Below are 24,242 nucleotides of genomic sequence, written 5' to 3'. Positions count from 1 at the left end.
GGATCATGAATCATAGCATTTGAGAATCATATACTGCAGAGCAAGCAGAGAATTTTGTCGTACGTTTCTGTCTTTAATTATTAGTGTATTTATGTTATATATATATGTTTGTGATGAATATTGTATTTATTCATCCTTAATAATTCTCCAAAGAAACTTAGTCTCTCTCTTTAACTCTAATTATTCCTTATTACTATTGTAATTCTGTCCAATTTAGAGAGAAGAAAAAATAGGTAAAATAACCAATACTTTCTTGAATTTAGATTTCAGGGGTTGCTTACAACAGATAAGAACTCTCATTCGTGATCTCTCTCTCACTGAAAGTAAACTACTCTAACACAGAGAGTTAATACAAATAAGAAGTGTAAAAATACTATAATAACCCCCAAAAATATGATAAGGTGCACCTCACAAAATCAAATAAATTTAGATACCTAAATTAAGTCATAATTGGATACCTAATAAAAAAAGAAAATCAATACTAAAATAATTCAAAACATATTAGATTCCAATTGGAATGATGCTGATGCTTGATATGTCTAAAGTTTAATGTTTGTTTTCCCCAACTTTAACAATGTAGAGATCTCCCCTTGTATTTTAAATCTATTTGGTTTGCAAAATTATCAGCCTTTATAACTTTTTCTCCTCTATGGCAAAAATCTTATGGTCAGTCGCCCTAGGATTCTTGAACCAAACCAAAACGATGATGTGGTTTCATCGGTTTGGAAATATTCCATTCGGTTCTGGTTTGAAATTTAAAGTGAAAATTTGAAAAATTTGAAAATAAAAAAAGTGCATTTTATTTTCACATTTGGTCTAGAAAAATAAAAAAGAGAAAAAGCATGGTTATTGATCTTCTTGCTATCTATTAGACAAGCAAGCTCAGTTTATGTGTAATTTCTTTATGCTAAAATTCATTTCTTTCTCACCTGTTTACTTAATTGATTTTTTCATTTTCAAAAAAAAAATGTTTTTGATTTTTTTCATTTTTAACATAAAAATGGTGTGTTTTCTCTTTCTGGCTTCTGCACTGTGATTGATTCTCTTGCACTGCCATTTTTATTTTAGTAATTATCCTAAGAATTTCTTGATATTTTTCTATTTTGTTCTCGTAGTACATAAAATTAGCATATGTATTAGACTATATTACAACTTTTCTTTTTCTTTTTTTCTGTAATCATAGTAGGTAGCAAAAAAATTTATATATTATAAAATATGTCACATGTTTTTAAAATTTTTAAATATAACAAAAAAATTTCACTTAGTATATCACATACATATTGCATAGACACTTATATTAATAATATATTTGATATATATATATGACAACATATTAGTAGTTCGATATATTACAATCGTTTGGGTAAAGTTATCATTTTAAAATTAGAATTCCATTTTATTTTGTTAAAGTGCTATATTTGAAAAAAAAAAATTAGATGTAGTTGCTATTTTGCTATTTTTTTTTGACATATTTGCAAGTCTCCTTTCTCTCTTGTTCAACCTACCAATTTTATTTATCTATATAAAGAGCTGTGTTTTTTGAACATTTCACCCACTCTGCACTTCTATCTTCAGCTAGCTAGCTTTTCTCTCCAGAGATTTTCCCTTCTTTTCCTCTCAAGTTTTTCACTAAAAAATGGACCGACTTGGCTCTGTTACTTGTTTTATCATCAAACCTATGTTTTCATTTGCTGCAAGCTGGGTTTTTAATATCATGTCCACCACTTTCTTGTTACTGCACTACGATCATTATTACCATGCACACCTTTCGACACACGCTATACTCCCTGCATTGCTCTTCGTTATATTTGCTGGAGTTTCAATTTTGTGTTATAAATTTGGGCCATTCGGGTCTATTGAAGACTCGCAGTGCGTAAGATTTTTCTTGTGCTTAGCTAATGGGATATCTATATTTTTAATTGGATATCTTTTGGCTTTAATATCGGAAAAAAAAAGCTAACCAGTTAGATTATTGGTTAGTCTTATTTCATTTATCATGTGCTTACTACTTTTACTTTTTAACTATTTATACCAATCCTTTATTTGGTTTTTCCGTTAGCTTTACATTCGTGGACAATGCTTATACTATAAGCAATTTAATGAAGAAAAATAAATTATTATGCATTATTTGAGTGATAAGTTTTGGTTCTATTCTTATATTACTTATATATAATTTTGGAAAAATGAAATATTATTGGGAGCGCTGTCGTCCTACCCTACCGAGAGTTCAAAATCGTGCTGACACGACAACCACTACTGGAGATGCTGATCAAAGGATACAACCTACGTTATCTCGACGCACAGGAGTTGAATTGTCAGGAATTTCAATAGAACCTGGACCCTCTCGTTTAGAGAGCGAAGGTGGTGAAATTTCTAGACAAATAGAAAGATCATCTGGTTCTTCCAGTTATTTTAGTGGTATTGTTCCAAATGAGGAGGAAGATAGACCTCTAACTCCTTCTCGTGGTGGAGTACCTCGGGAAACCAGTGAAACAGGAGCAACAAGTGAAGCACGAGAAACAAGGGCTGAAACTAGAGAATGGTGGTGCTCAGTGGTATAGTTAGTTTATTTTATTAGTAAGTTAAATCTTCTCTGAGGAATGAGTCGAATGACAGTAAATTACCTTTTTCATATTCTCATGGGTAATTATGTAATAGTTTCGTAATTTTCGGTTTCAAGAGTTTATTTCTGTACATTAATGATTTTAGTTTGTTCATTTGGTTAATACATTGAAATCATCTATGAATAAATAATTAAATCACTTATATTAGCAATGTTTTGAGTTATACAACTAAACAGAGTATTTTTGGTTAATAAGCTGAAGGTGAAGCTGCCTCAATTAATTTTAGGAGAACAGTATAACTTAAAACAAACTGTTTTTTATATCTTAAGTCATTTCTAATTTTTTTTATCAATTTTTTAAAGTGTTTTTAGTGTTTTCAAGATGGCCTTTGACTTTGTAATATATGTCTGAGTATAATTAGTCTACATTATTTAAAAACACAGAATCAAATATGTTGTAATATACGGTTTTCTAATATCCTATTTTTACTTTTCATACTCTGTTTTACTTGTAGTCTAATTTGTTTTGTACTTGAAATTAAATAAATTAAAGAAGAAACTGATATTAGACCATTTGGTTGGCAATCAGCATTTATATTATAATCTCCTCAAAACAACTTCAATTATTTTACAAAAATGGTTATCACCAAAACTAACCTACAAATTTTTTAAAATTCTTTAATGGAGTTTGGACATTTTTCTCACAGTGTCCACGAAAAAACTCTCACCGTCGAACACTCTCTGTAAAATGAGAGGAAAAACACACACGAAAAATGGGGGCTGCACACAAATTAATAAAATTGAAGAGTTGGCTGGAAACTTAATTAAGAAGAAAAAAATAATGGATCCAAGTTTAGAACATTCATCCTCCAAATTCAACCATTTTTCTACAGTTGAACATGAAGCTATGGGACATTTTATTTGTTTTTCATCCTTCCTTCAATGATATTCATATGATAGATAGTGCAAGAGTAATTAAGTTACTACACCAAGATACCCTCACAAGCTTGGGATGTACTTTACTTTTTTCAAATAATAGTTTTATGTCATCTCTTATAATAATTAGGCGCAATAAATCTCCTGTTTATGTAATGTGTATGACACTATTAGTATGAGATTTTACATTGGTTTAACATCTTAATTATTAATTATTTGTCATCGACTTGATGGATTCATCTTTCTTGGAATCACATATTTTAGATTGATGAGCGGTGATCGATGCCATAAAGCTCTCCTCCATTTATAAAAATTTTGATGCAATCAAGTTCTACATTCGAAGGTTGAAAATGTATGGAGAGTTGCCTCGAGTCATGTGAAGGTTTATCATCTTTGAATATTCTAATTTTATTTTATCTGTGTAATGAATTGATAATTACTTCTTTTCATTTATATTATCAATTAATTAATCGTTGTAAGCTTCCAAAAAGATGTCTGTATAACTGTCATCAAAATCTCTTCTAATAATTCATTACTTTTTAATTGCAAATCATTCCAAATCCGACCTATTTGGAATGAAAATTTTTTGAAATAGAAACGAGATTTTAGATCGCTCTTGATTTAAAATTCCTTCCTTTTCTTTTCGAAAACCAAACAGTGAAATGATTAAAAAATCATTCCTTGCAAATCAGAGGGTTCTAAAATTCACAGGTAAAGAATTTTAAATTATTTATCAAATTTCAAATCATGAATTTTAAAATTATTTAACTTTCCTAACCCAAAGAGAAGGTAAAACTATGTTTTCCCTCACAAAAATTTTGTTTTATGATTTACATTTGAAAGACATTTCTAAATTTCTGCTTGATTCATGTGTATGATAGTATTTTCTGTTTGATTGCATTTTTTAAAAAAATGGAGAATATATATAAATCAAATAGAAAGTTTTAAAACTATAGGAACTCAATTGAAACTAAACTTTAATTGTAGTGGTTGATTTAAAATTAAGCTAAAAAAAAATCTTTTTTTTTAGTGCTACATTGAGTGTTTTGTTAAGTGTTTTTTAAATTCTAACCATGTGTAAGTTTCAATGCTTTGACTAGTTGATTTTTTATTTTTTTTTATTTGAAAATGACTAGTTAATTTTGTTATGCAAATGTTTGGTTTAGTTTTAATAAAGTATTAAATATGCCAAAGCGAATATAATTTAACGATAATTGGCATATATATGCAATCAAAAGGTTGTGAATTCGATGTTGTACTAAAAAAATAATTAAATGCAATATTTATTATAATGAAAATTTTATATGTAATTTGCATAAAATAAAATAAACATGGTGTTTTTAATATTCAATTCCTTAGACATCCAAAAATATATTATAATATATTTATACATAAGAGACAAAAAAAGAAGACGTATATGGATTTACATTTTTACCTCCTGAATGCTCAAAACCTTCCCAAATAGATAAGGAGGAAAAGGAAAAAGGGCACAAAGTTTCCAGGAATTTCAGAAAGCCCTTACAGTTGCTAAACATCAAAGCTACCATTAAAAATAAAATAAAATACTACGCCTGAATGCAAGTTAAAGTCGGTTTCTTCCCACCAAAAAAAAAGTTTAGCGTTTGAATATCCACAGTATGCCTAAAATGGTATAGATAATAAAAAAAATTAATTGTTTTTCGTTTCTGTTTTTGCAATGCTCTCTGATAATCGAGCCAGCGACTGTAAATTGCACCGCAAAATGGTATTTACGAACACGCACGTCTCCTCTTTCGTGTTTCCCGGCGGCACGTCCACCATGTACGACTCCACCACCACCGTTCCGCCGCCACTCGGCGACACGTGGACGCTCGTCATCGACCGGTAATTCTTCAGCCTGTGGTCCCCACCCACGACGCTGAAGCTAATCACGTGATTTTCGTCGTCCATAATCTCCAACCGCTCTCTACTCCACAGCGCCGGCAAACCGGACACCACGTTCACCTCACGGACCGTCCCGACGGTAGCGCCGTCGCCGTCGACGATCCGGCAGCTCTTGAGGAAGCGCTTGTAGGCTTGGGGGTTGTCAAATCGGCGGACCAACGACCAAACGACGGCGACCGGAGCGTCGATGGTCTGGACGACGACGGAGGTGCACTGGTCGGAAGCCACTGCATGCTTGTTGTCGACAGCCGCGCACGGCGGCGGAAGGAAGTGGGTCTTCGGGTTAACGGCGGCGGCGGGGAAGCGGTAGAATTGAATCGACGACGGCATATTTTTCCGTGAGGAAAGGGAAGAATTAAGGAAACGATTTGAGTTAGAAATATATAACTATGCAGAACACAGAGTCGGTATATATGGGGTTTGGTTTGAACGTGAAGGCAATTTAAATGTTGATTAATTTGAGCTTTTTTTTTTTAATTGGAAAAAATGAAATCCACTTGGGAACATATTTGCTGTTAATAGAACCTACTTTTTGGGTCTTGGCGTTGCCTAAAATTGCAAGTGGGATCAGCAAGTTGCGAATGGCCTTGTTTGGACTCGGTATAAATATTAAATTCAACCTTACTTCTGATTCAAACTTCAACTTTGCCACTGCCAAGTGCCACCAAATATTTTATGCATTATTGACGTTTAACGAACTTTCTAGAAACAAAGCCCACCATGCTTTACATTGGCAAATAAAATTACTTTTCATATAATTTGGACAATATTTATTATTTTTCAAAGCATGTCAATATTTGTTAATTGATTAATAGGAGATCAATCTATATTTCTAATTGTACTCTATATATATACGGATTTCAATGTTTATACGAATATTAACCTTTTAAGATTTTAACATGGTCTCACACTATTATCTCTTATACTCTTTTATATTTTAATTTTATTGAAGGTGATAAATGTATACTAATTTTATTTTTTACTCGATTGACATTCATTTCATTTGTAAATTTAAACAATTCTACATAGATTTATTTTAATTTTTGCAATTTTTTTCTAATTAACTTTTTTATTAAAAATTTTAAATATATGCTTTTTTTTTACAGGATGTAGATGCTTTTTAGAATATAAATTTAAGTTATTATTTCCATTGATATTAATATTTTCTTGGACTTTAGTTAATGTTATTGTTCTATGAGTACTTCATTAAACAGCTAGATCAACGTAATTTGTAAATAATTACACCATGTTTACTTTGAGATTAATTACTCATTAATCATAAACAATAAATCAACAATGATAATACTCCTATAAAAAGTCAGCTGACAAAAAATGTATATATAACTAATTAAATGAAAGAAAATATTATTACATTGCAAAGCAAAATAAACATTTCTGTTTTGTAAGAAAATGTTTCAATTTTTTCAATTATGTCACAAATTGAATTCAAATCAAATATGTTATTTTATTAATATTTTTCTATAATCGGGAGTCGAAAAAACACATTAGGGGCATTTATATCCGTCCCAAACTCGAACTTGAGGGACTGTTAAGGATCTTAACTAGGTAAAATATATTTTTTTTAGTACAATATTATAGGGGTGGGGGTTCGAACTCATGATCTTTTGGTTAGAGATGCCTTAACCATTTGAGTTATGTTCGATTTGACGGTAAGAAAATATTTTAATCTGCCTTTGTAAAAAAAAATAATAATAACAATAAATAAATAACTTCAATTAATAAATCTCTCTCCCACACTCATCTCTCATCATTCGATACTATTTTCCAATTTATAATTAAATGAGCAAATTAATTAATAAAGAAACGCAGGCGCTATTATTAAGGGTTTGCCGTATTCATACTCTCTCTTTTTCTTTTTTCTTTTTTTAATATTTTTTTTAATGTTCCAGCTTAAAAAGAAAAAATACGCATACAAAATTGGAAAATTGGACTTAAATTAATCAATAATCAGCAACTAATTTTAATAAATTCCATATATTCTATAAAGAGAAAGCAAGTGGATCTTATATATGGACTATGGGGGATACCATTTGTTTTTTCTATTAATCATAGGATATTTTTCTTCATAAATTCATAATATAATATTATAATTCACTGGATAAAATCGAAAGTTATCTAAGATAATAAAACTTATCGAAATTTGAGGTGATAAATGATTTATTTGATAATTAAAAGTTCATTGGATAACTATTTCACTTTTAATTTTTGACTTCTAGTTTTTATTTTTTAAAAAACAGATTTGTTTGGTGTTTTTGGTTTTTCAAAAAATGTTTTTTTATTTTCAAAATCTCATTTCAACTTTTTTTTTCTCATATTTATTTCTAAAAATTTTATTTTTTACTTTAATTTTTTTATTTATAAATTTCTCTCTACAAACTTTATTTATCTCTCTAAAATTTTCATATTTTGAATATTTATTATTATTTGTGTCTCTAAATTTTTTCTATATTTTTTTTCTAACAAATCAGTTTCATTTCCCTCTCTAGAAATTTAATATTTTTCTTAATTTTTTTCTCTCTAAAATTTCATCTTTTATAACTTTTATTTCTCTTCGTAATCTATTTTTTCCTTTGAAAATTATATTTTATTTTCCTGTTCAATTTTCTTGTAATTTTTATTTGTCTTTGTATTTATCTATTTTCTTTAAAAATTATATTTTAAATCTTTCTTTTATCTCTAAATTTGTTTCCACTCTAATTTTTCTCTTTCTTTTTTTAATTTCTTTTTTTCTTTAACGTATCTTTTCCTCTCGATTTTATTTTTTTTCTCTACAATTTTTCTCTTTTTGTCTTTAACTTTTCTTTGACTATTTTTTTCTAAATCTTTTTATTTATCTCTCTAAAATTTATCTTCCAAAAGTTTATTTACACATATCTCTAAACTTGTATTTTAATGTCTCTACAATAGGGGAAGACAAAAATTTCCGAGGATCGGGTCCCAAAAATAAGAAATGCATGTCTCGTCCCCGTATCCGATTATATTTTTAAATAATTAATATATATTTATTACATTTTTTTATACTTAAATTATAAAAATAATTAAAAACAATTATAAAATCGATAATTTTTCTCGAGAACATCTCTCGGCCCAAGAATGAGGTGGAGACGGAGATTAAGAATTTTCACGAGCACGAGAATGGGGGAGAGCATCCTCATTCGCATTCACACCATTGTCAAACATAAAATTTTCTCCCTCTAATATGTATTTTCAATTTTCTAACTTTTTAAAAACTAAAAACTTAAAACTGTTAACAAACATGTTTTGGTTTTTCTTTTTTAGAAACAAAAAATCAAAAACCAAAAACTATAAAGAAGGAAAACCAATAACAAAAAACAAAAATGGTTATCAAAGAGGTTCTGAGGCGTTTATTTTTTTATTATAAAAAAACATATATAATTTTTTACTCAAATTGGTTTGTTTTCTAATGTATGCTTCCTGAAGTAATTTAAGTTGGATTTGATTATTGTTCTTAAAATAGAAATTTAAAAATAAAAACTTTTATGTTTTTTTGAGAAACAAAACATTTTTGGTAACTAATGTAACAGATATGTATCTAAATATTGGTATCGAGAGATATAATCGACTCTTTTTCTATCTCAGAGTCCACTAAAAGGTGTAGTAATGTAGTGAATTATTGAGTGTACAAAACTATAATTATTAAGAAAAATGAGGTAGCTGCTAATCCTCCAGAATCGTCCTTCACCTAACAATCACCAACATGTATATATAATAATTTTCCACGTCCCTTCATTTGAACAAATTAAAAACCTCAACCTCCAATCAAAATGTCTCCAATGAAATAAATATTCATTTCTTTACCACTGTTGTATTTTTATGAAGAAAAAAAAAACAATGGAAACAAATAGCCGCTATGATACGTTTAAAGTTGTTATGAAAGTTTAATTAGAGGAGAGTGGGATTAGGAAAAGTTCCATGAGGCTGGCAAGTTGGTTGCCTAAAGTCGAGGCTAAAAGCGAAAATTTATGGCCAAAATAATCTAAGGTTTGGAAAAATCCTGCTTTCTTTCTGTCCAACTTGCCTGACAATGTCAATTCATTATATGTTTTGGCTAAACTTTAATTCGAACCCCACAAAAATAAAATTACAAAACCCACCTCATCAAATACGACCACACCCTTGACATAATTGATAAAATTCGACCTTGTATTATTCAGTTCTATGTAAAGATTGTTACAATTAAACTTTTTATTCGAGGATTTTATTTTTAAAATATTCTTTATAAAATTTGAAAACTAAAAACTTTAGTTTTCACACCAACGTCTCGATTTATGAAAATAAAAATTGATATGAAAAAATCAAGTTTGATTATAACACGATTTTTTGAATGTTTGATTTAGTAACAATATTTGCGGTTCAAATTGTTAATTCTTTTGAAAGTTCAAAAAATAATGTACTATTAGCACTTTTTAGACAATGTATAGGTATGCCCCTGTATGGTGATGTTTCATAAATTTCAATAAAATCGCTATAAACTTTAGTAGTTTTGGATTGATATATGAGATTACTCTTACTATGCTATTTTCATATATTATATTTAAATAGTAATGTTTAATTGTACTAATGTTAAATGTGTCTTATTAATTATCAACTGGGATTATTTCCAGAAAGAATAAAAAAAAAAATCAACTAGGATTATATAAGACCGTCATGTATTTTCGATAATGTGATTTGTCTTTCAAGCCCATAGACAATTGATTAGGTACTGAAAAACAATTGCGTGCGATGGATAACAATGGATTTTTATTTATTCATTTATTTTTTCCAAGGGGATAACAATGTTCTTGACAACAATTGGAAATTTTGTTTTTACCCTTCACATTTTTCATCTTCCATACTTAAATATATATATATATATATATATATATATATATATATATATTTTATTTGGTCTTGTTTATGCATAAAATCTGTTTATGCAAGGATGTGCACAACAGTGTGTTTCAGATTGCAGCTCGAACTCGGCCTCCGGACCGATCTGAATACTTGGGCGGACCTGCACAGAAAGGTGAGCACTCCGACGATCAAGTCAGTACAGGTCGGATTCCCAGTTTTAGTTCGAGGTCAGAAAGCATGGTACCTGATCGTGGAGTGAAGTCCTCTACTTATGGGTGGTAGTCCCGCTAATCTCGCGACGGTTACACCCGGTAATCTCGGGATCGTCAGTTACACCCGGTAATCTCGGGACCGACGGTTATACCCGATAATCACGCCGCTGACAGTAGCTCACATCGGCCCCCACCGAGCTTCCCGGTAGGTCGGACCTCGGCCAGGTTCACCTCGGCCCTTATACTTAGCATCTGTCAACGCTAGTGGTGGTGATCTCGGCGGTCCGAACTGGGCATGACTCATGAGTCATCTTGGAGCACCAATAGGGGTCCTCCATGTGTCCAGGGTATTCCCTTCCCCAAACAAAATCCAATAAAGGTTAGCTCGGAGTTAATAAGCTCGAGATAGAATGTGATATCTGATATTCTTTTTGATAAAATATTAATCAAATGATTAGGGAATTCTGATATCTATAAGATAAACTAACCTCTTGTTGTTAAAAATAATTATAGAATTTAATTTGAAATAATGAAATATTTCAAATAATAATTTTAAAAATTTAGGGACAAAAATCTTATTCACAAAAATCGAAATAAAATGATAAAAATACATACAATAATCGATTATTGTTGAAGGACAATAGGTTGGATATGTTCAAACTGTGGGTCGGATCTAGATGCTGGGATAGTTCCCATTATGCCAACTCAGAATCATCCGAGGTAGTCTAATTTTCCAGACATGTCCAAGTGGACCTCTCTTTGTTCGGCCTTCGATCCTTGAAGTGGTGACATGATTTTCATCCCAAACACTCACTTGACCTTGCCCATAGTTTTGATCACTAAATTTGATTTTTTTGGTATGAAAATGAGAATCTAAAATCCAACAAAGAAACAAGTATGTCGTAAGAGTACCATCAATAATTTAAAATAACACTATAAAGTTAAAGCATGATAACCACCCTAACAGCATCGTCAATAATTTAAAATAATATGTAAAATTTGAGAGGAACCAATCAAGAAGAGAGGTACCTTGTCTTCATTCTCTGAAGATCAGAGTAGTTGAAGAATTCACATTAAAATCTCAAAACAAAATAAAAGTCGGAGAGTTCAAAAGTTAGAATCAAAATTGAAATTAAAAATCTAAGGACCAAGAGAACATCTAGAACAACATATAACTTACAAAAATAAACACAATTTATTCCAATCCTTGGAATCCAGAAGTGCCATGCAGGCGCATTTTATTAAACGTATTGAAAGAACTTTGTTAGATCTAAATAAAGGAAACTGTACATAACTCGGTATCTGATTCACAGATCAGAAAAAAGCATCCCATATTCTCCAAACTAAAACCTATGGAGAATTCGTCAGCTCCAATACTTATCGTAGTTTACAAAACACAACTACAGAAGTCAGCAACTTCAGAAACCCAAATCGCCCGTCTCATAATTCAAGTATCTTACATAATCATCTGCTGCAGCATTCATATCCTCCTCCCTCCCCTGCTTCAAGAAATCGAATCCACCGTCGAAATCAGCCGGAGTTTGCTCCGTGTGTTGGAGACTTCCGAGCAGCTTTGCGTCTGGATTTTGGAACTGATATAACAAGTTTGATGGCTTCTCAAACCCAACATTGCCAACTTGGGAAGGCATCATGTTATTAGAACCATTCGCATTGCCCTCCAAAATGCTTGGATCATACAAGGGATCGCTGTTTATCAGGCCTAGCAGCTCCTCCACATCAAACACTTCATCCATTTGAAAGTTCTGTAACTCATCCCAACTAGGAATCCCAATTCCTGAAATGAATGATTGTTCATTGCTGCTTTGGTCACCATTTTTAGCATCAGCATCTTCGTGCTTCACTTGCTTCTCTAAAATCATTGGCGTTGCAATGTGATCGGCCCGATCACTGGTTCTCAACTCGCCTTCTCCATCTTCAGTCTTAATGTTTGAGCAGACAAGTTGCGGCCTTAATGTAAACTCCTCAGGTACGCAAACCTCAGATTGGTTCGATGTCGTCGTTGTCGATTCAGAACATGTCGAAGTAGCAGTTGAAGAATCTGAGGTTCGCAGCCTCAAATAATCCTCTAAAAGAATCCCTTTGAGCTGCCCTCTGTTAGTAATGTTGGGAAGGTTAAGGCGAGCAGACGGGCCATACATCGCCCGGGCAGCCTCGTCATAGGCTAGAGCGGCTTCAATGGCCGTGGGGAAGGTACCGAGCCACAGCCTGCTTCCCCTGTTCGGTTCACGAATCTCCGCAACCCATTTTCCCCATGTCCTCTGCCTCACACCTCTGTAATTGCAATGTGAATTTAAGGGCCCTCCCTTGCCTTTCATACATCCCTTCTTAGACCCTTTTGCAGGAGCTTTACGAATTGGCTTGCCCCCATCGTTACAAGACTCAGAAAATTCATTATAAGCTTTCCACTTAGCAAGAGTCTCAGCCACGGTCGATCGGTCTCGTCTACTCCGTGACTTCCTCTTCCTGATAGAATCAAGAGGTAAAGAAACGGCCTCAGAATATTGATGACAAAGACTCATTCTATTGACAATTTTGAACCCAAATCGAAGAAATCCGAAAAAGGGAATGTCGATTGCTTTGAACTGAAAATATGAGTGCGCCCCCAAATAAACAAGTAGTTGTTACTTGCTGAGGAAGGCGAAAAAAGTAGAACGGTTCGTGTGATTAAAACCCACAGATTTCTTGGGCCCCAAGTACTGAAAGAATAATAAAATAAGGAAAGTAAATGGAAAAATCCTTCTCCACTACAAAAATCGTAGAATAAATATTTTCTATTAATAGTCATAATAATCCTATCACGCCTATCCAGCACACAGAAGGAGAAGGAAAGAAACTTCCAGAAAAAGCTGGAAACCTAATTCTAGGGCACTCCGCGTACAAATTAACAAATCCCAAAATAACCTCAAGGACTCAAAAATGTTCAAATTAAATTCGAATTAGCAATTCAAAGATGAAAAAAGTAACAAGGCAATCATCAATTTTCCAATCGCAGACTTACTGAACTTAGAAAAAACAGAGTGAAGACGAGTAGAAAGGAAATTTCAGGAAACCAACCTCTCAATCGTTTGCGATGTCATACGAGAAGAAAAACCCCTATCGAGGTATGCGGTTTCTTCTTTCAGATCCAAAGCGCGAGCAAATTTTTCCTCCTGCAATTTCTCTGAAGCTTTTTTCTTCACTCCGTTGTTGTTCGAAATGGTTTCTGTCGTTGAAACTAGAAAGATCTTTTGGTTTTCTGTCTCCAAGTAGTAGAATCGGCTCGTGAAAGTAGAAGGTGATAGATATTTATATCCTTCTCTAGAGATTTCTGATACATATCCATTTCTAAAAAAATAACAAAATATAACCACGTGGCAATTTCCTAGTCGCTTCTCGACCTTTGAAAATCTTAATCATTGGCACGTGGCACCCGAAGTTTCCCGACCTCAAGGGTCGCTTTCTTATAAATCTTAACGGGTACTTTAAAAATAAAAAAGAAATAGAATTTTGAGAAAATCAAGAAAATTAGCGTGTTGGTCAAGAGAGCGGGACCAAAACGAGTCGTTTTGTATTAAATGAATTATGAAAATGGAATTAATTAAAATTTTGGCTTTCCCATGTACTGGGCATATGCCCTGATATTTCTGGGGCACGTAGGGTGGTACGTGTATGTCATGGCCTCCATGTAACACTAGAATATGATGCTCTAAATTTCGCGGTGTGTTGTTTGTTTGTGCCACGTTGCGTTTAAATATTGGGCCACGTTGACTGGTTCGTTTCGTGCCACGTCGAGGTGTTACATGGCACTGATGAAGGTTGACGCGTAAAAGTAGCATTTGCGTTATGTCATCGGTCGTTGGTGACATGGCAAATCGTACTACGTTTATAAAGCGTCACTGCTAACGCCATTTCGGCCCTCGCATTAATTAGAAATTAAGAGAATGTATCAGACTTTAAATCAGTGTCTAATTTTATTAATGTGAAAGAAAAAAGTTTCAAATATATTATATATGTATACATTGAATATTGAAATTAACTTTTAAACCATCGATTCCCGTCCTAAATAAATAACACTAATCAATGTCAATTTTTAATTTCTTGAATTCAAGCCATTTTTACAAGTCTTTTCACCAACGAAAAATTTTAATTTTCTACCTTCCCATAAGCTAGGGCAGTCTCGCCGCATATGATTTGTAATTTTAACACTTTTTAAAATCTTATATTGCTAATGTCTATACAAATTAGATAATAGAATTTTTAGGTATAATCATGAAAGCTTAAGTCTAAAATAGACAATATCTTACCATGGTAGAGATGTTGGTAGAGATGTAGAGAATGTATTGTGGTGTTGAGAGTCTCTTGGTCTATCATAATTTTTGAAGGGTAAATAAATTTTTTTAATCCCATGCTGCCTTTTATCCATTTTAGTAATTATTTTCATTCATGAAATAACTAGTTGATACTACCTGATTTAAAATTTGTTGTTGAGCCATTATTCTCTTGATCTCACACTGAAAAATCATTTTCCTTTACAACATACACAACTTGAAATAGTGAAAATGAGTTGATCTAGAACTTAAAAAGGATTGTATGATTAACTCTATACATGTGTGTCTTCGAAAGGGTAATACGAGAATACATTTAGTAAAATTGGAAAAGGATGTGCATTAAGCAAAAGCCATGGAGGCTTGAGATTTTGGGATATCTCAAGTAAAGTTTGGGGAGATGCAATTTTTTCTGAAGAATTCGCATGCGAGATTCAAAATCTAGTCCTAGAGAGCATGGAGGTTCTGAGATATTTTGAAATCCTAACGCCTATTAACAAAAAATTTTTAAGGGAAATATTTTAAGACACAGAACACTAGCTAAAAGCAAAGCCTAGATCGATCAAATCCTTTCATGGTTTGATCTAGAATTCTCTAGGGACAAGAACTATTTGCAAAAGACATCAATAGCGTGGCTACAGTGTAGAAGCTGACTCCAACCCCTGATACTGAAAGAAGAGCATTGCAATCCAATCTTTGTGGCAAGCCCTCTAAGAGGAAAGAACGTAGCCTACCAATGGAGAGTGTGAAAAAGGGACAGAATTCAGGAAAAACTTAGATGTGCAGTATCCTCATGCTATCAAATATCCATCGATATATCGACTCTCAATACGGTTCTAAGGGAAGTAATTTACTTATTTTGATCGTGGAGAACATACCATTCGACAGGGAGATTCTAAAATTGCAGAAGCTTGATTCAATCAAGTTGCTGAATATTGGAAACAAGCTATAGCACTTACTCCCGATAATTATATTGAAGCACAAGATTGGTTTAAGATCAAAAGGCATTCTAAATAAGAAAACTCCGTCGTTCATGGTTCAACATCAATGTGAAGAGTAAATTGACATTTTAATAATATTACAAAAATATCAACAAAATTTCATTAATACAGACATAATATTAATTTTAATCAATTTATAGGGGAACAATTATTTGTTAATTGAAATATTTTTTTAAGGTTTTTCATTTTATAACTTTTTTAGAAATATATATCAACATTAATATTTTATCGATATTTTCATTGACATTGTCATGCAATTGAGAACTCAACATTTCCATCGCCATCGATGTTTAAAATCTTGAAATGTCAAAATATAGAAATACATCCAAGAAATAGACCAGAAGGAATAGAAACTTCACATTAGTGAGATTGGATCGAACCTCATTTTCCTCACTGCCTGGCTGACGAGTTTTTTCTAAATCGCTTTTCTTTGCTTATTATGTTTTTGTTTTACTTCAAAAAAAAAAAAAAAAGATTAGTTGATTTAAGAAAGACTCATCTTAAAATCTTTTTCCTTTGAGGGGAAGACTCATCTTAAATTCAACCAATCAAACTGGTTTAAGAAACAAACAAATGGGGATATGTAGTTGCACCCACATTGACCAATCTTGAGCACTTTAAATGGGGCATGAAAATTCATCTGAATTCTCATTTGGAAAACCTAAAAGTAGGTGTTCTAAATTTTGACTCATGTTGGTGCCCAAATTTTCAGTTTTATTTCGCCTTAAGTTATTCAATTTTACACTTTTTTTTCATCACTAGAATAGACGTTCCATATAAAAAAAAAAATTAATTGGAATTTCAGTTCTACGTTACATAAAAGAGATCTATGGAATGGAGAAACAAGAATCTGTTTGGTAGTCGTAATTATCGCATTATAAATCAAAAGGAAAGAGAACAATAATGAAACAGAGCATACTCTATGCCCCCAATGCAGGGGAAACAATACCAAAAAGAAAAAAGAAAAAAAAAACTCACAAACTAATTCGAATTTAAAAGCTAAAAAAACAGGGGAACCCTTTTGAATGGGCTTTTATATATATATGAATTTCAAATGTCACTGCTATTTAATTTGTTTTCGTGATCTTAGCATATCGGAAGATCCGCCGGCGGAGCCTCTATGGACTGCAATTGTCCGACGCCATTATCTACCAGAAACACCATCGCCAGCCCCCACGTGATATGCACGTCCAAGTGACAGTGCATTATCCAAGCACCTGATACATCATAAAATTATTAGAGTTTTAATCTTTTTAATTAGGTTAAACTAAATTGAAAATTTGAAAATAAGAAATTAGATAGGATTAAATTTATTAATTAAATTTTGGGATTTATTACCTGGGTTATCGGCGACGAATCGGATGACAGCCCAGCCATTGACGGGCACGGCCACCGTGTTTCTGAGAGGTGGGTCAACGAGGTTGAACTTTTTAGTATCAGTTTTCGGGTTAAAGTTTCCAAATCCCTCGGCAACGATGTAGAAATCGTATCCATGGAGATGAATCGGGTGATTTTCCGGCGTCACAATGCTCGTGTCCTGCAACACAACCTGAACTCTCGATCCGTATTTCAATCGGTAGCCTTTAGTACCGGGAACCGGTTGGAAAAGCGATCGGCTGACGTTGCCGGTATAATCGAATTTCACCGGCGGGTTGGCCGGAAAATCAGGGGTGATGACGCCGGGAATTCTCTGCTGGAAGGCCTGAAGAATCGAGATGTTGGAAGGAAGCACGAAGGAGACGTTGTTCATACTAGCCGTGAAGCGAGTTCCGTTGGGGCCTTGGCATTGGCTCGATTTGAAATTACGCGGGCAGTTGTTGAGTCCTAAACCGATCGTGACAAATAGATTCTCGTCGATCTCGGTCGGAACCTCCACCGGTCTCGGGCTGCGGAAGCTCCGGCTGAAGGCGGTGACGGTGGCGGTGTCATTGTAGGCCGGCAGAGACGGCATGATTGGTCTGATCGACGCGCCGCCTTTCTTGGCGGGGCAGGGGGCGGATTTGTACTCGAGAATGGCGGTGGTGGTGGTGTTGTCAAACGGTGCGTTCTGAGCGCTTTGATACGCACGTGCGGCTATGTAGTACCGTGTGGGCACCTGGTTGCCGGAGATCAAAACGTCGGTGGTCTGGCCAGGGCCGAGCATCAGAACAGAGGTGGTGAACGGCTTGGTGTATGAGGCGTCGGCTCCGACCACCGTCAGCTTGTGGTTCGCCACCGTGAAAAACAGAGCATTGTTCAGGGCAGAGTTCACCACTCGGAGAAGGTTCGTCTCGCCGGAATCTATCGGGACGATTACGGTATCTGCATAATTAATCACACAAAACAAATGTCATCCCATAATTACAATATTTGTTTTTCTAATTTTCATAATTCCCATTTGTGGCGCAAATTTTTATTTACCTTTGCTAGAACACTTGTAAAGGTCACCCGGTTGACCATTGAATGTGTATGCATCAGAGATATTGGGAGCCGCTCCTGTTCTAGTGGCCTCCCTCACAACGTCAATAGGATTCGCATCCCACCATTCGCCTAATAATTACCAAAAAAAAATAATAATAATAATTAAAACTTGTAATAATGTTTGTATTTTTAGTGTGTGATTATTAATCGTATAATGTAATGTGATTTTATTATTATTATGATTACCCATAAGAAGTGTTGTTTCGCGGTTTGGTTTGGTGAAAGGGTAGGAATCTCCCTCTCTGGGGCGGATGATTAAGGCACCGTAAACCGTGGCTCGAAGCCATGAGCTGTGAGCATGCCACCACAAAGTTCCTTCTTGTCCTTGCACAGTAAATCTGCATTACAAATTTATTAAAAATATTAAATTTTCTATAATCTTATAGACTTAATTAAATATTATTAGATTAAGTTTTAGAATTTAATGGTAAATTATCTACCGGTAAGTATAGCTTCCTCCCGGTCTGATTGGGCATTGAGTCACAAACTCGGGTCCATCAGCCCACCCGGTTCTAAACTGCCTGATTCCATGCCTGCAAGTCCAATAAGAAATAACACTCTTTTATCTTAGAAAAATATAATCAACATTCAAATCACAAATAAAAGGGAAAAAAAAAGAGTCTAAATATTAGAAATGTTAATTAATTACCAGTGAATTGTGACGTTGTACTTGGCCTTGTTAATGACAGTGACTGTGAGAGTGTCGCCATTGCTGATCTCCAAGGTCGGCCCGGGGAACTGCCCGTTGACCGTAATGGCATTGTGGGTTTTGCACAGCCTCTTCACTGGCGTAGCTTGAATCTGCAGTTAGTTCCATTTTGAATGCAATCAACCCATTAATAAAAGAAAACTAGCAAATTAAAATTAGCCAATAATATTTATAAAAAAAAAAAAAAACATACAACAAACTGATGGCGGTGAGTTTGTGGGTGGGCCAAGCACACAGCCGAAGCAAACAGAAGCAAAACGCCAAACAAGTAAAGAGATAGAGTGGCACTGAAAGACGCCGTTGACATGGCTGATTAGCGAAACAATATTGTTTTTGTTTAAACTTTGAGGAATTATGTAAAACAATAAGGCAGCGATGGATACGAAGAGAAGCTTGAGGAGTTGAGTTTATATAGGAAAAAAATATAGAGGAGAAGAAAGAGAGAGAGTTGTTTGAGTTTGGCAGATTAGGTATTGATATATTGGACAAAAAGAAAAAAAGAAAAAAAAAGGGTCAGATTAAGGAGGATGGGGAAAATACTTAGTTCAACATAATTGAAAGTTGTTACACCCACTGGCCTATTGAATTAAAAACTTTGTGTGTTTGAGAGCATGATTTCATATTGAAACGCTTGTTTCACAAGTCTTGGGTTTTGCGGTTGAATTTCAACAAACATAATCAATAATTATGGGAGATTTTGGCATTCAATTTATTCAAAAATAGGCCAGTGTGCTTTTTTTTTCCTTTTTTTCTGATGTCGTTTTGCGTTTTTTTGGCACTAATTGTATGTCTAAAGTGCAAATTTTTAAAAGAAAAGGGGGCAAGCATAATATTGAGAGGGTTGAATTCTTTATTTTCCATCATCACAAACTGAAATGAATGCTATGTACATATATCTGGCTGATCTAGTCAGAAAAATGAATTTTTGACCATTAATTATTACACATTCATCTTTTTAATCCACCGATACGTACATTGGTAAAAAAAAAAAAAAAAACAACATCTAATCACTAAATGTTGAGCTACCACTAATCCGTCAGTTTTAACTAGGCTTAAGTGGTATCAATAATAAATTGGAGAAAGAAATGATATTGCGAGATTTGAATACAAACTTAATTTGAGTATATAGTTGAACTTGTTGAGATAATAAATTTTTAAGGTTAAAACTTTGAAGGTAGCTTCTGCTCTTTTTTTTTTTTGAACAGTCTATTTTTTTAAATTATCTACATTAAAAAAAAATGAATACAAAATATATTCTAATTTTTATTAATATATCATGTTAAACTATTACTAAACTCAAAAAGTATAATTGATGAGCTATGATATATTTAACTTTTTTTAATATATTCGTAGCATTATGTTCTAATATGATCAATTTAGATATCGTACTATTGATTAAGACATTTTTTTTAGTGCAACGTGTGAGGATGGGGGATGAACTCACAATCTTATGTGGAGATATATGTCTATCGTCATTAAGCTATGATCGCTTTGACAATTGATTAAGACATTAATAATTTCTCCTTTTATTTATTTTTTTTTAACAAACGACATATATACAATTAATATATTTGGAGTAAAATTGAAACACACACATGACACATACACATGTAGACTAGAGATGATTGGAAAATTGAATTGAACCTAAAAGATGAAAGGAAAAAAAATCATATAATATAAAGAGAAATTGATGTTGGATGGACAAGAGCACTCCATGCCCATCAATACAACCACGTCTCATTCATTTTAACCTCTGCCTTTGTTGACATTATGTTGGAAGGTAAAATTTCATGCGTGCCCTCCCCCTACTTTTTGGTTTAATAATAGTGTTTGTATAGTTTCAATATAAAATAATAATAATAATAATATTCTGTACAACCATCCTATTGAACTTTGTTGATCCGTCTATAATCGACATTTCTATCGTATTACAAAAAAATCAAGATGTCACTAATATATACATAATATTAGTATTAATCATTTTTAATTTATTTAAAAATAGAAAAATATTTATTTATTAATTTAAATATTTTTTACGATTTCTCTAAATTTTACAGAAATATGTATAAACATCGTCGATATTTACATGAAATTGAGATCTTGACATTTGTATAGACATTAAAATTTTGAATTTTTGTGTACAACTTGAATTAGTCTGCAAACCTTTTTTTTTTTTTTTCTTTATGAGATTCGAGAACATGCATGAATAGTATGTAACGGAAAACAACAAACGCCACAGGGAAAAGAGAGAGAAAAAGAAAATGTAAACTTTGGGTTTAAACTTTAAAAGTCGATATTACTTTTTTCTTTTATTATTTTATAAAGTTGCAATTCGTATCGGGAAATACATGATTTGGATGGGGGCCGTTTTCTTCTAGATTTCATATTTTTTCAGACGCGTTTTAATTATATTTCTAAGATCCCACCATCCCCATATATATGATCACAAAACATATGCCTTTTTTAATCTATTAAAACCTCCCCTCTTACTTTTACTCATGGGACCTTCTTCTACCAACTTCAAATCTTTTCCTCTGTAATTTTTAAACTAGCGGGACCCCATTTCATTCTCCATCGCCACAAGAGTTGCCAATAAATTTTGCTAGTTCAAAGATAGACATAGGGCATCGAGTTTCTCACGAAAAATTATTTACTGCTTTGTTATTGTTTTCTAAGAAATTTCCAATTATATGTTAATTCTTTATAGAATTTCATTTTAATATTTAAATTCTTATTAAGATTCCCTGAAAATCTCTTAAATTTTCTAAGAATATATCTTATTATTTATAAACGCAAAACATAACATCACAATAATATCTCGTAAATTTCACATGCATAAAAATTTAGAGCATTTTTTTAAATATAATGATCAATAACAAATAAATAAATAGACAGAGAGGGGAGGGACAGGGCCGGGACAAAGTGGAAACATATTCCTCGTCACCATCTCCATTTAGGTCACAAGAAAAATTTTTCCACGAGACACTTATAAATTGAGGTTTTCTCCTTTTGAAGCAAGTCCCTCAACAAAGTAACAGCCTACTCAGATAGCAAGGTAGAGATAAATACCATATCCATTTAAATCAAGTAACGTAGTGAATTCACCAGCTATATTAGTTGGCCCATGGGACCCAAACAATAATATTAGTGATTTGGTTTATGATCAAACTGCAGTATGAGAGAAATTATTTAGATTGCTAAGGGATTGAGTGAGCATATAACTAATCATCAATTATCAATTGGGCAATCCAAATTCGTTTGAAGTTTAAAAGAATAATCTTAAAAAAATGTGAATGCACAATGCATAATATATACATAATAGGCCATAAGCTCATGATTCAGACAAAATATTTGAAATATAAATTTAATATTTAGTTGCCTCAACATTTACCTACAATTGGATTGTCATTGACTTGAGTTGCTTTTGCTGGGAAGAATCAAGACTATTCTTATAGACATGTTTTGTGCTTACCACATGCTTCTTAAGAAAATTGAGGTCATCTAATTTAAGGTTTTCCAAGTCAAGTACGCTTAACTTTGAAATTCTTTGTGATTGAACTATAAAAAATAAGGTCCACATGTTGGTATAAATAGTTACTATTAATTATTTTAAATCTTCTTTTAACCATGATCTCAAGTCCTCTCTCATTGGGATATGGTGTCAGGTCATTCATGTAGTACTTCTCCTCTAGTTGGATGACCCGAATTAATTAATGATGAATTATCACGTAAACTTTATCTTCGTTTATTATTATTAGGAAGATGACGCTTATTATTTATTTATTATTACTTTGGTAAGAAAATTCAGAATTAGCTACCTTTCTAAATAAACCCTTCTGATTAATGGATGCAGTTTTCAATTTGGATTCAAGGACCGTCCACCAGGAAAAAGAAATTAAAAAAAGATCATATATTATTCTTTTCGTTTTCAAACAATTGAAAAATAATTGCATCAAACATTTTAAAAGAAAGAAAGAAAAAAACAACTGTCTCGAATTAGGTAACCAAGAAGTGCCCGGAACAGATGAAGGAATTGAATTTGTTCAAGATAGCGAATGATAGTAACATATATTTGACATCAATGCCTATTATATTATATGTGGTATTTCATTTTCAATGTGTCATTTTATCTAAATGTAGGAAATAAAATTAGGACAAAATACACTTTTCTTAATTGAAGTTTGAGACTAACATCTGCTTAATCCCCTGTCAAGAAAAAAAAAATCTATTTAATCCTTAAAGAAAAGTTATACTTTTAGTCCATAAAATTTAAAAGTTGATTGTACATCGACAAAATTCGTCGGAAGAACCATGTAAGAAAGGTGAGAAAGAAGAGGGAGGAAAGAGATTTCAAGACAACTATTGCACTAGTCAGGACTACGGCACGGGCACAACGGTTGTAGTAGGAAGAAAAGAATAAAGGAATAAGAAAAGAATAAAGAGAAAGAGAAAGAAGATGTCAACTCGTACGATCACCAAAATAATATATCCCATATTATTTTTTTCATATTAATTAATAATAAAATGATTTTATCTCCATTTAAAACTATTTTTTAAATGAGTAAAATATAAACCAACTAACTTGAGAACCCAAATAGGCGCTAAAATTAACAAACTTTTTCCGAGAGAGAAAAAAAGAAGCCAATGAGATTAATAGCCTATTTTGTAAGGCATATCTTAAGGAATGGCACCATCAATATTTTCAAAAGTCAAATTACTTTAACGAACCCGGGCGTAGCCTTTCCTGAACAGCCCAGTGTGCAATTATATCTTTTGTGTCAACATCAAATAGCAACACTTGATTTTCCAACATTTTTCATTTTCGTTTAGAAATATTTAGGATTTTTTCTTACAATTTAAGGGAAAATTAATTTTGCTTTTTGACTTTCATGCACTAAAATAATCTGTTTCCCATCAGCTAATGCTTTTCTGAAATTGATAATCCAACCCCCACGTTTCAATTTCGTCCAAAAAAGAAAATAAAAAGCAGGAAAAAGAAGAGATTCTGAGTTTTTTTTGAAAGAAAAATCATATATATTTGATAATATGTAAAATTAACCCACAAATTCATGCCAGCCATTTCGTTTTTAATTTTATATTCTTATAAATTAAGTTTAGAAGTATTACTTTCAAATATGTGTTTATTCATTTTGTTATATAGTATACCTTTTTCAAAATCAAGTTTCAAAAATATTTTTTATTTTTCAAATTTACTAAAAATTCAAATATATTTTTAAG

The 24,242-nt window shown here is 32.5% G+C and overlaps 2 protein-coding genes and 1 pseudogene across 2 annotated transcripts; all 3 read right to left on the bottom strand.

Annotated features, from left to right (window-relative positions):
- Positions 1 to 4,861: 4,861 nt before the first annotated feature.
- LOC111006531 (abscisic acid receptor PYL4 pseudogene) lies at positions 4,862 to 5,857 on the bottom strand (annotated as a pseudogene).
- A 5,859-nt stretch (positions 5,858 to 11,716) lies between these two features.
- Positions 11,717 to 13,799, bottom strand: LOC111006753 (dehydration-responsive element-binding protein 2C). Its single transcript, XM_022278842.2, has 2 exons — positions 13,585 to 13,799; positions 11,717 to 12,993 (listed from the first exon to the last, which is right to left on the bottom strand). Exons 1-2 carry the CDS (start codon positions 13,605 to 13,607, stop codon positions 11,928 to 11,930), a joined length of 1,089 nt encoding a protein of 362 aa, XP_022134534.1. The 5' UTR covers positions 13,608 to 13,799; the 3' UTR covers positions 11,717 to 11,927.
- Positions 13,800 to 16,670: 2,871 nt separating this feature from the next.
- Positions 16,671 to 19,406, bottom strand: LAC12 (laccase 12). Its single transcript, XM_088123530.1, has 7 exons — positions 19,198 to 19,406; positions 18,945 to 19,096; positions 18,736 to 18,828; positions 18,482 to 18,633; positions 18,236 to 18,364; positions 17,174 to 18,136; positions 16,671 to 17,052 (listed from the first exon to the last, which is right to left on the bottom strand). Exons 1-7 carry the CDS (start codon positions 19,309 to 19,311, stop codon positions 16,922 to 16,924), a joined length of 1,734 nt encoding a protein of 577 aa, XP_087979656.1. The 5' UTR covers positions 19,312 to 19,406; the 3' UTR covers positions 16,671 to 16,921.
- Between the last annotated feature and the right edge of the window lie 4,836 nt (positions 19,407 to 24,242).

This window comes from Momordica charantia (assembly GCF_013281855.1).
Source record: "Momordica charantia cultivar OHB3-1 chromosome 4 unlocalized genomic scaffold, Mcharantia_2.0 BLBB01000004.1, whole genome shotgun sequence".
NCBI lineage: Eukaryota > Viridiplantae > Streptophyta > Magnoliopsida > Cucurbitales > Cucurbitaceae > Momordica > Momordica charantia.
Note: the sequence above shows the minus strand (reverse complement) of the source record. Positions and strands in the feature narration are given on the sequence as shown.